This window comes from Cherax quadricarinatus, chromosome 9 (assembly GCF_038502225.1).
Source record: "Cherax quadricarinatus isolate ZL_2023a chromosome 9, ASM3850222v1, whole genome shotgun sequence".
Classification (NCBI taxonomy): domain Eukaryota; kingdom Metazoa; phylum Arthropoda; class Malacostraca; order Decapoda; family Parastacidae; genus Cherax; species Cherax quadricarinatus.
This window is the reverse complement of record NC_091300.1, coordinates 20,079,773-20,092,268: the sequence shown is the minus strand read 5'-3', so window position 1 is coordinate 20,092,268 and position 12,496 is coordinate 20,079,773. Positions and strand designations below refer to the sequence as shown.

The 12,496-nt window shown below is 39.0% G+C and overlaps 1 protein-coding gene across 2 annotated transcripts in view; it reads right to left on the bottom strand.

Annotated features, from left to right (window-relative positions):
• Nucleotides 1–12,496, bottom strand: part of LOC128686106 (active breakpoint cluster region-related protein-like) — a 457,973-nt gene that overhangs the window by 47,301 nt on the left and 398,176 nt on the right. For both annotated transcript variants that reach the window (XM_070083285.1, XM_070083286.1), the window contains exons 7-9: nucleotides 7,365–7,487; nucleotides 5,675–5,866; nucleotides 5,288–5,476 (exon numbers count right to left, since the gene is read on the bottom strand). In XM_070083285.1, coding sequence (XP_069939386.1) covers nucleotides 5,288–5,476; nucleotides 5,675–5,866; nucleotides 7,365–7,487 — 504 coding nt within the window. The remainder of the gene's footprint in view (nucleotides 1–5,287; nucleotides 5,477–5,674; nucleotides 5,867–7,364; nucleotides 7,488–12,496) is intronic.

Here is a 12,496-nt window from a genome sequence, read left to right as displayed (position 1 = left end):
ACCCAAGCATTTACTTCTTTTACAACCCCATCTATAAATATATTAAACAACCATGGTGACATTACACATCCCTGTCTAAGACCTACTTTTACGGGGAAGTAATCTCCCTCTCTCCTATACACCCTAACCTGAGCCTCACTATCCTCATAAAAACTCTTTACACTATTTAGTAACTTACTACCTATTCCATACACTTGCAACATTTGCCACATTGCTCCCCCTATCCACTATCATATGCCTTTTCTAAATCTGTAAGTGCAATAAAAACTTCCCTACCTTTAGCTAAATACTGTTCATATACATGCTTCAGTGTAAACACTTGATCTATACATCCCCTACCCACTCTAAAGCCTCCTTGCTCATCTGCAATCCTACTATCTGTCTTACCTCTAATTCTTTCAATAATAATCCTATCATACACTTTACCTGATCTTCTTCTTTCAACAAACCGGCCGTATCCCACCGAGGCAGGGTGGCCTAAAAAGAAAAACAAGAGTTTCTCTTTTCAAAATTAGTAATTTATACAGGAGGAGGGGTTACTAGCCCCTTGCTCCTGGCATTTTAGCCGCTTCTTACAACACCCATGGCTTATGGAGGAAGAATTCTGTTCCACTTCCCCATGGAGGTAAGAGGAAATAAACAAGAACAAGAACTAGAAAGAAACTAGAAGAAAACCCAGATGGGTGTGTATATATGTGTATATATATTATGTTCCAAATAGGGAAATCAGATCAAACAAAAATGATCCTAAATGGATGAACAATAGATTAAAATATCTGATTGGTCAAAAGAGAGGCATATATAGGCAAATCAAAAGAGGAGAGGGGCAATTGAGAAATCGATATATTCAGTTAAAGAGAGAAATAAAAAAGGGAATTAGAAAAGCAAAAAGAGATTATGAGGTTAAAGTTGCAAGAGAATCGAAGACTAACCCAAAAGGATTCTTTCAGGTATACAGAAGTAAGATCAGGGACAAGATAGGCCCACTCAAAAGTTCCTCGGGTCAGCTCACTGACAGTGATAAGGAAATGTGTAGAATTTTTAACACATACTTCCTCTCAGTTTTTACACAGGAGGATACCAGCAATATTCCAGTAATGATAAATTATGTAGAACAGGACGATAATAAACTGTGCACTATTAGGGTCACAAGTGACATGGTCCTTAGGCAAATAGATAAATTAAAACCTAACAAATCGCCAGGCCCTGATGAACTGTATGCAAGGGTTCTAAAGGAATGTAAAGAGGAGCTTAGCACACCTTTGGCTAATCTTTTCAACATATCACTACAAACTGGCATGGTGCCAGATAAGTGGAAAATGGCAAATGTGATACCTATTTTCAAAACAGGTGACAGGTCCTTAGCTTCGAACTATAGACCAATAAGCCTGACCTCCATAGTGGGAAAATTTATGGAATCAATAATTGCCGTGGCAGTTCGTAGCCACCTTGAAAAGCATAAATTAATCAACGAATCTCAGCATGGTTTTACAAAGGGGCGTTCCTGCTTTACGAATTTATTAACTTTTTTCACTAAGGTATTTGAGGAGGTAGATCATGGTAATGAATATGATATTGTGTATATGGACTTCAGTAAGGCTTTTGACAGGGTCCCACATCAGAGACTGTTGAGGAAAATTAAAGCACATGGAATAGGAGGAGAAATTTTTTCCTGGATAGAGGCATGGTTGACAAATAGGCAGCAGAGAGTTTGCATAAATGGGGAGAAATCAGAGTGGGGAAGTGTCACGAGCGGTGTTCCACAGGGGTCAGTGTTGGGCCCCCTGCTGTTCACAATCTACATAAACGACATAGATGAGGGCATAAAGAGCGACATCGGCAAGTTTGCCGATGACACCAAAATAGGCCGTCAAATTCATTCTGACGAGGACATTCGAGCACTCCAGGAAGATTTGAATAGACTGATGCAGTGGTCGGAGAAGTGGCAGATGCAGTTTAATATAGACAAATGCAAAGTTCTAAATGTTGGACAGGACAATAACCATGCCACATATAAACTAAATAATGTAGATCTTAATATTACGGATTGCGAAAAAGATTTAGGAGTTCTGGTTAGCAGTAATCTGAAACCAAGACAACAGTGCATAAGTGTTCGCAATAAAGCTAATAGAATCCTTGGCTTCATATCAAGAAGCATAAATAATAGGAGTCCTCAGGTTGTTCTTCAACTCTATACATCCTTGGTTAGGCCTCATTTAGATTATGCTGCACAGTTTTGGTCACCGTATTACAGAATGGATATAAATTCTCTGGAAAATGTACAAAGGAGGATGACAAAGTTGATCCCATGTATCAGAAACCTTCCCTATGATGATAGACTAAGGGCCCTGAAACTGCACTCTCTAGAAAGACGTAGAATTAGGGGGGATATGATTGAGGTGTATAAATGGAAGACAGGAATAAATAAAGGGGATGTAAATAGTGTGCTGAAAATATCTAGCCTAGACAGGACTCGCAGCAATGGTTTTAAGTTGGAAAAATTCAGATTCAGGAAGGATATAGGAAAGTACTGGTTTGGTAATAGAGTTGTGGATGAGTGGAACAAACTCCCAAGTACCGTTATAGAGGCTAGAACGTTGTGTAGCTTTAAAAATAGGTTGGATAAATACATGAGTAGATGTGGGTGGGTGTGAGTTAGACCTGATAGCTTGTGCTACCAGGTCGGTTGCCGTGTTCCTCCCTTAAGTCAATGTGACCTGACCTGACTAGGTTGGGTGCATTGGCTTAAGCCGGTAGGAGACTTGGACCTGCCTCGCATGGGCCAGTAGGCCTTCTGCAGTGTTCCTTCGTTCTTATGTTCTTATATATGTTTGTACATGTATGTGTAGTGTGACCTAAGTGTAAGCAGAAGTAGCAAGACGTACCTGAAACCTTGCATGTTTATGAGACAAAAAATGGACACCAGCAAACCTACCATCATGTAAAACAATTACAGGCTTTCGTTTTACACTCACTTGGCAGGGCAGTAGTACCTCCCTGGGTGGTTGCTGTCTACGAACCTGCTACCTATAACTTTACCTGATATACTCATTAAACTTATTCCCTTATAATTTCTAATTTTTACAATCTCTTTTGTCCTCCTTCCCTTTATATAAAGATATATACATGCTCTCTGTAAATTCCTAGGTACCTTCCCCTCTTTCATACATTTATTAAACAAAAATACCAACCACTCTGACACTATATCCCCCCTGCTTTTAACATTTCTGTCATGATCCCATGAGTTCCTGCTGCTGTACCCCCTTTCATTCTATGTAATGCCTCACGCACCACCCCCACACTCACATCTGCTCTACTTCACTTCACTCCCTGACCAGTGCATGAAATTACCACCTCCCTTTCTTCATCAACATTTAAAAGTTCCTCAAAATATTCCCGCCATCTACCCAATACCTCCAGCTCCCCATCTACTAACTCCCCTACTCTGTTTTTAACTGGCAAAGTCATTCGTTCCCTAGGCTTTCTTAACTTGTTAATCTCACTCCAAATTTTTTTCTTATTTTCAGCAAAATTTCTTGCCAGTGTCTCTCCCACTCTTTCATCTGCTCTCCTTTTGCACTCTCTCACCACTCACTTCACCTTTCTTTTACTCCCCATATACTCTGCTCTTCTTACAACACTTCTGCTTTGTAAAAACCTCTCATAAGCTACCTTTTTCTCTTTTATCACACCCTTTACTTCATCATTCCATCAATCACTCCTCTTTCCTCCTGCACCCACCCTCCTATAACCACAAACTTCTGCCCCACATTCTAATACTGCATTTTTAAAACTATCCCAACCCTCTTCCACCCCCCACTACTCATACTTTCATTAGCCCACCTTTCTGCCAATAGTTGCTTATATCTCACCCTAACTTCCTCCTCCCATAGTTTTTACACTTTCACCTCTCTCTTACTTGCTGTTGCCATTTTCCTTTTGTCCCATCCACCTCTTACTCTAACTGTAGCTACAACTAAATAATGATCCGATATATCCGTTGCCCCTCCATAAACATGTACATCCTGAAGCCTACCCATCAACCTTTTATCCACCGATACATGATCTAACAAACTACTTTCATTATTTGCTATATCATACCTTGTATACTTATTTATCCTCTTTTTCATAAAATATAACAAACTACTTTCATTATGTGCTATATCATACCTTGTATACTTATTTATCCTCTTTTTCATAAAATATAACAAACTACTTTCATTATGTGCTATATCATACCTTGTATACTTATTTATCCTCTTTTTCATAAAATATGTATTACTCATTACCAAACCTCTTTCTACACATAGCTCAATTAAGGGCTCTCCAGTTTCATTTACCCCTGGCACCCCAAATTTACCTGCTACTCCCTCCACAACATTTTTACCCACTTTAGCATTGAGATCCCCAACCATAAGTACTCTCTTAAAATTCTCCATGTACTCACTCAACATTTCCCAAAATCTCTCTCTCTCTCTCTCTCTCTCTCCTCTACACTTCTCTCTTCTCCAGGTGCATAAACTTACTATAACCCACTTTTCACATCCAACCCTTATTTTACACCACATAATCCTTGAATTTATACATTTATATTCCCTCTTTTCCTGCCATAACTTATCCTTCAACATTTATGCTACTCCTTCTTTAGCTCTAACTCTATTTGAAACCCCCTGACCTAATCCCATTTATTTCTCCCCACTGAAACTCTCCTACCCCTTTCAGCTTTGTTTTTCACTTAAAGCCAGGACATCCAGCTTCTCATTTATAACATCCACAATCATTTCTTTCTTATCATTCGCACAACATCCATGCACATTCAAACATCCCACTTTGAGGGTTTCTTCTTTTTCATTCTAGTGAGCTATACAGGAAAAGGGGTTACTAGCCCATTGTTCCCAGCATTTTAGCTGACTTTTACTACATGCATGGTTTACGAAGGAAAGATTCTTATTCTACTACCCCATGGATATAAAATGAAAAGCACTAAGAACAAGAACTATTAAGATAAAGTCAAAGAAAACTCAAATGAATGTGTATACATAAACGTGTAAATGTATGTGTAGTGTGACCTAAGTGTAAGTAGAAGTATCAAGATGTACCTGAAATCTTGTATGTTTATGAGACAGAAAAAAGATACCAGCAATCCTACCATCATGTAAAACAAATACAGGCTTCCTTTTTACATTCACTTGGTAGGATAGTAGTACCTCCTTGAATGGTTACTGTCTACCAACCTATTATCTATAATAATATAATTATATACTACAATTTTATCTGCAATACTTACCTGCAGTACTTGGATAGCTTCACCCCACTGATCTCGCTCATATTCAGATGAGATTAAAAATGTGTGGATTGAGCCAGCTCTTTTGGATATTCTGAAGGGAAGGTTAGGTGAAGCCAGGACCAACTGAGCTTCCAACTCTGCTAACTTCTTCCTCTGTTTCTCATTTCGAGTTGCATTGATGCGACCGGCCTACATGATGAAAAATGCGCACACACATACACATTAATGAGTTTTGAATAATTTACACATTTTCACTTCTGCTTTCTTTTAAGTTAAATCAAGGCATTGCTACTAATGTACAGTGAAAATATTTAGGCAATAAAATAAATCTGCATTTAATTTTTATAGCTACATGTAATTCATTCAAAAATAATGATTTGCTGTTACCCCTTTATCAGTTGCATTATCCACTCTCCTCAGCTGATCTCGTACTGTTGAGGCTTGAGACTTAAGAGACACTAAGTTTGGTGGATTAGATTCCTTAAGAGTCTCTGGTCCACTGTCATTCAATACAGCTATATCATGGAGGCTAATATACCACTTAACCTCGAATGTAAATTTCTCCGATCTACCAGTCGGCTGGAAGTAGAAAATTGTGTCAGTTTATTAATACTTTATGTAAGAAGTTTCTTAACTCCTGGTCACAAAAGTAGTATAAGCTTGCTGAAGAGCCAGTCAATGCTTATATTAATAAAAAGATGTAGTTACTGAAGGCAGTAAGTGACTGTCTATCACCACCACTTCAAGAATGCTCGGTGAGAAGCTTGTAGAACTTCTTGTAAGAGAAATAAGACCTTTCGTATCTCCCATCATGTCTTGATTAAAATGGAATTACTGATTGAACTTAATGACCGAAACCTTGTCTGCCTTCATGTTCATTAACCCTTTGACTGTTTCGGTTGTATATATACGTCCTACGAGCCACCGTGTTTGATGTACATATACTCAAATTCTAGCGGCTTCAAATCAAGCAGGAGAAAGCTGGTAGGCCCACATGTGAGAGAATGGATCTGTGTGGTCAGTGTGCACCATATAAAAAAAATCCTGCAGCATGCAGTGCATAATGAGAAAAAAACTCCAACTGTTGTTTTTAATTAAAATGCCGACTTTGTGGTCTATTTTCGTATAGTATTTATGGTTGTAGTCTCATTTTCTTGGTCTCATTTGATAGAATGGAAAACATATTATAGAAATAGAGGTGATTTTGATTTGTTTTACTATGAAAAGAACCTTGAAATGGAGCTCAAAGTAGGAGAAATGTTTGATTTTTGCCGATGTTCAAAACTAAACAAATGATGTCATTTCCCAATAAAAGTCCAAGTAGCCACTCTAATGTGCAGTCATGAATGGGTTGACATTATTTATACAATTATTACAATATTGCAGTAGTCTGCATAACAGTAAATCTTCTATTTTTTGTTTGAACAAAAATTCAAAATAGAAAGCAAGAGTAATATCAGAGGGGCCTGGAGACGTTACTGATGAACAAAGAAAATGTTATTTTAGAGCTAGGAATGTCTGCATTGTTCATTCTGGACAATATTTTGAATTGCCATATTTTTTAATTTTTGTGAAATTGGCCAAATTGCAAATTTCTGACCACGTTATTGGGTAGTTGAAACTGGTAAATGGGCAGTTTCTTGTACTCAGTTGATAGAACAGATAGAGTTCTAAAGAAATAGCTGTGAGTTTGGTTGACTGGAGCAATGGAATTAGCCGAAAATAGGACTCAAAGTGGGCGAAATCGCTGAATCGTAAATATCGCCGAGGTTGCTAACTTTGTGAGAGCATAATTCCATCAGTTTTCCATCAAATTTTGTTCTTTTGGTGTCATTACAATCGGGAAAAGATTCTCTTATCATTTCATAAGAATTTTTTTTTTTTCAGAAATTTTGCGACACCAGGAGACACCTCAGGATTTGGGGTTGCGACAGTCAAGGGGTTAATGAATAGAAAGATGTATTGCTAAATGCAAATAAGAACAAAAAATTAAATGAAACACTTCAATAATAAAAGAATACACTACATAAGTGCAATTATTTATTTGAAGAAGTGGAACCAGGGAGGATATACTTACTTTGTACTTAGCACACACTATAACGTCGTTGAACAGGAAGAGGTGTCTCAGTTTTCGATTACCCTCCACAAGTTCAACAATGAATGAATTACGAACTAGATGCCGTTGAGGACGATCCTGAGCCTGAAAATATATCTTGGTTAACTCTTTGTCATACTTAAAATAATAATAATAAAAGTATTAATAATAATACACAATAATAATAATAATATTATTATGTATTATTATTGAGTATAATACATAGTAATAATACCAATAATAATAAGTGCTCCTTTTTCTTGTCCTTAGATTGACCCCACTTCTACACAGCACTGTGTGACCCTTATAGGTTTAGCATTTGGTTTTGATTAAAATAATAATAATAATACTATGACTACCACTCCTTTACTACTATTATTGCTACTAGCATTACCGTTGCCTCCCTTCACACACTATTCCCCTTTCTTCTCTTTTTTTTATTAAGACATCGGCCGCTTCCCACCAAGGCAGGGTGGCCCGAAAAAGAAAAACTTTCATCATTATTCACTCCATCACTGTCTTGCCAGAGGCACGCTCACATTACAGTTATAAAACTGCAACATTAACACCCCTCCTTCAGAGTGCAGGCACTGTACTTCCCATCTCCAGGACTGAAGTCCAGCCTGCCAGTTTCCCTGAATCCCTTCATAAATATTACCTTGCTCACACTCCAACAGCATGTCGCATCCTAAAAACCATTTGTCTCCATTTGCTCCTATCTAACATGCTCACGCATGCTTGCTGGAAGTCCAAGCCCCACCTCCCCCCCAATAACTACTCTCCCTACTTACTACTACCACTACTGCTTCTACCATTACTTCCACTACTAGCCTTACCACTGCCACTACTTTTTCTTCCACTCTTGGTACCGTCCCTGTCACCCTCGCCTATATACAGTGGTACCTTGGGATACGAACTTATTTTGTTCCAGAAGGCTGTTCGAGTGCTGATACCGAACGAATTTGTTCCCATAAAGAATAATGTTAAAGATAAAGAATCACACATAAAGTGGGAGTTGTCACAGTTGCTCTTTGCTGATGACACTGTGCTCTTGGGAGATTCTGAAGAGAAGTTGCAGAGATTGGTGGATGAATTTGGTAGGGTGTGCAAAAGAAGAAAATTGAAAGTGAATACAGGAAAGAGTAAGGTTATGAGGATAACAAAAAGATTAGGTGATGAAAGATTGGATATCAGATTGGAGGGAGAGAGTATGGAGGAGGTGAATGTATTCAGATATTTGGGAGTGGACATGTCAGCGGATGGGTCTATGAAAGATGAGGTGAATCATAGAATTGATGAGGGGAAAAGGGTGAGTGGTGCACTTAGGAGTCTGTGGAGACAAAGAACTTTGTCCTTGGAGGCAAAGAGGGGAATGTATGAGAGTATAGTTTTACCAACACTCTTATATGGGTGTGAAGCATGGGTGATGAATGTTGCAGCGAGGAGAAGGCTGGAGGCAGTGGAGATGTCATGTCTGAGAGCAATGTGTGGTGTGAATATAATGCAGAGAATTCGTAGTTTGGAAGTTAGGAGGAGGTGCGGGATTACCAAAACTGTTGTCCAGAGGGCTGAGGAAGGGTTGTTGAGGTGGTTCAGACATGTGGAGAGAATGGAGTGAAACAGAATAACTTCAAGAGTGTATCAGTCTGTAGTGGAAGGAAGGCGGGGTAGGGGTCGGCCTAAGAAAGGTTGGAGGGAGGGGGTAAAGGAGGTTTTGTGTGCGAGGGGCTTGGACTTCCAGCAGGCATGCGTGAGCGTGTTTGATAGGAGTGAATGGAGACAAATGGTTTTTAATACTTGACGTGCTGTTGGAGTGTGAGCAAAGTAACATTTATGAAGGGGTTCAGGGAAACCGGCAGGCCGGACTTGAGTCCTGGAGATGGGAAGTACAGTGCCTGCACTCTGAAGGAGGGGTGTTAATGTTGCAGTTTAAAAACCGTAGTGTACAGCACCCTTCTGGCAAGACAGTGATGGAGTGAATGATGGTGAAAGTTTTTCTTTTTCGGGCCACCCTGCCTTGGTGGGAATCGGCCAGTGTGATAATAAAAAAAAAATAAAATAGATTAATCCGTTTCAGACCCCAAAAAATACACTCACAAGAGCACTTACATAATAGTTCGCATTTTGAGCTGTTCGTATCCCGAGGTACCACTGTATACTGGTGTCAGCATAGTTGCTGATCCCCTTATATGTGTTGTATAGCGTATTATAGTACCATCCATGTGCTTTATATAGAAGATCCCTATTAGGCCGAGTGACTGTATGACGTCACAGGATGCAGCGTGAGTGAGTGATGAGCTGCCTCTTTCTCTCTCGACGGACCACCTACAAGCAGGCAGAACAAGGCAGGCCTGGGCTCCCACCTCTCATCCACAGTCTGACAATATATAGTGTTACCATCCAACAAGGTGTTTACCTTCAACCCTCGTATCTCCTTAAGAACCCCTACGACAATTGGTGCCAGCGGAGGGACTGTAATTCTGACGATTACAGCAATTTCTGGAGATAAATTTCTCTTGCGCCGGTCGCCATCTTGTGAGTAGGCCTGCCGAGAAGGTTAACGCTCGACCTAGCCAGCCAGCCAGCTACCCCCGCAAGCGCCTACCAGCCTCTACATTATTCACTGGTCAGTCTTTGTATTAGTGTTTATCTGCTTATTTGCATCACTCCTGAGGGGTTGACCCGAGTTTGCAAAATAGCCAGCAACCAGTCTGTGGTGAGGGAGTCAGTCAGCCTAGCCTACTCCATCCAGCCTTTGCCTGCCAAGCCAGTTTTCCACCCCTGCTGTGCTCATCGTTAGAAGTTATCAAGCTATTCTGTGTGAAGGGTTAAGATAAGCCAAGCCAGCCAGCAACTAACCCAGGTGACTAACCCAGTACTCAAGCAAACCACGTGGGTACAGTCTTCATCGCTTGTGCTTCAAGCTCCAAGCCATTCTGAGTGCTTTTTCATCCCTGTGGTGTTGTGGTATTTCGTGGGTTGTTTTAAGCCGGCCCGGCTTAGAAATATCTTTGCGCCAGTGAGGGTGTCCCCAGTGAGGCTTACGCCGTTCATCCCATAGGCCCACTCACCACACGGTCTCACCACTGCCCGGCCTCAGCCCTGCTTCAGCCCACTCACCAAACCATTACCATTGTTATTGTACTCTTATTACGGGTACTAGCACCATATTTTAAGGACCACATAGGGGGTCAAGAGCTAGAATGTGTTTTCGTCAGTGGTGCCATCATTGAAAGCCTCCTGTGAGAAGTCCATCGTCGATTTAAGTGTAATTCTACGATCACGTGTGGACAGCAGCCAGCCGCAAGACGACATAAACACCCTCCACCACCATCCACCACCATCTACCTCGTTCTTCACCAAGTCGTTACAGTGATAATATTTTTCATAGAGACATTTGCGAGTGTTGAGACATTTCTTTTGTGTTTCCAGTGATTTTTTTTTTAGTGACATTTAGTAACTCTCGATGAGACTCAGTGTTTATTATATACTGATTGCAATATTTTTTTTTCTCTTCTTAATTCAGTGTTAATTTTCGTTCATAATTTCATGTCTGTTGTGTTGTGCTTCTTTTTTTTTTTATACTTGAAGTAAGTACCTTAGTGTTTTTTCCTTGTGTGCAACATATGAGCAGTATAGAACTTGTGTTTACACTTCAGAATCACCTTGTGTTCACAGTATACCAGTGAAGTAATTCAGTAATTTATTACCTTATATTCTGCATCACAACTCAGTGTTGTATGTTATATTTTTTATCCCAGCATTTGTGTATTCTTGCCAGTTTATTTCAATTTTCTCTGTGTGTTGAACATTTTTGTGTTAATTCCTTTCATTCAGCCAGTGTCTAATTTGTCTTATTTCCACAGACAATAGTGTCATTGTTTTGTTCAAGCAAGACAATTATTTTATCAATTTTTTCACACCTCAACTTTTATAGCAAGAAAATTCTAGTATTGTGTTTATATTGATGTGTTGTGTTCTGCATCACTGTAAGTGTTCAAGTTTTTTTTGTTCTGTGTTTTGCACCTATTATTTTTCATGTTTCATTGAACAAATTCACTCTTAGTGCAATTTTTAAGTTGTTCATTTAAAGTAAATTGTTCTTTGTTTGTTCAGTAAGTGTTGCTTAAGCTGCAGTTAAGAGTTAAAGTGTTCACTCAGTTCATTCCTTAATGAAATATATTTTTTTATTCTTGTAAACTGCATTTTCTTGTGTGTGTAATTTTTTTATTATTGCACATTGACTCATTTTGCAATAATTCTTGTGCAAGCATTGTGTTGCCATTTAAAAATTTTCTTGCAGAAATTTTATGTAGTGTGTGCAGTACTCTTGGTTAGCAATTGTTATTTGCAGTATTGCTACAGCTTATTTCAGTGCAGTTTTTTATGCTCTGTTCTGTGCATAATATTTTATTCTTTGTGTGCCATTTTATTTTATTTTTAGTGAATTGTTCTCCCAGTTTGTTTTAATTTTGCACAAGATTTATTAAGTCCATTTTAACATTTTGATTGATTCATCATTTTATTGTTGTATTTCCCTATTGCATTGAGAGTAAAGACAACTCACTGTGCCATTCATTCAATTTAAAGTAAAGTTGAGCAAATTAGATTTGAGTAAAGTACAAGTTCTCTTGATTTTCGAAGTGTTGTTTATTTATAGTTGAGTATTTTCTTGTGTGAGTTTCCTTGCTTACAGTGTGACCTGTCAATTTTTATTTACTTATGCAGAATAGTTAAGCATTTTCTTCCCATTTAAGTTCACTGTGTTGTGTGTTCCTCAGTTACATTTTCTTTTGTTTCTCTAAATTCTTGTTTTACATGTTGCTACCATGTCTCAAGTCTTCTCAAGCAATGCCTCAGCAAATGCTGCTAGTACAACCATTAATGCATCAGTTCACAATTCGTGTAATCCTTTATCAAATAATAGACACACTCAGACTTCTAGCCTGCGTAATTTCAGTCGTGATCCTTATGATGCTATGCCATTGTTCAATGGTAATCCAGACAACCTAGAAGGTTGGTTTACTGCTGTTCGAGCCAGAGCTAATGCTTCAGTAGATGGTCTTCCATCTGAGAGTTGTTTAATTAGCATCGGAAAGGAGAGTTTAGCCCGT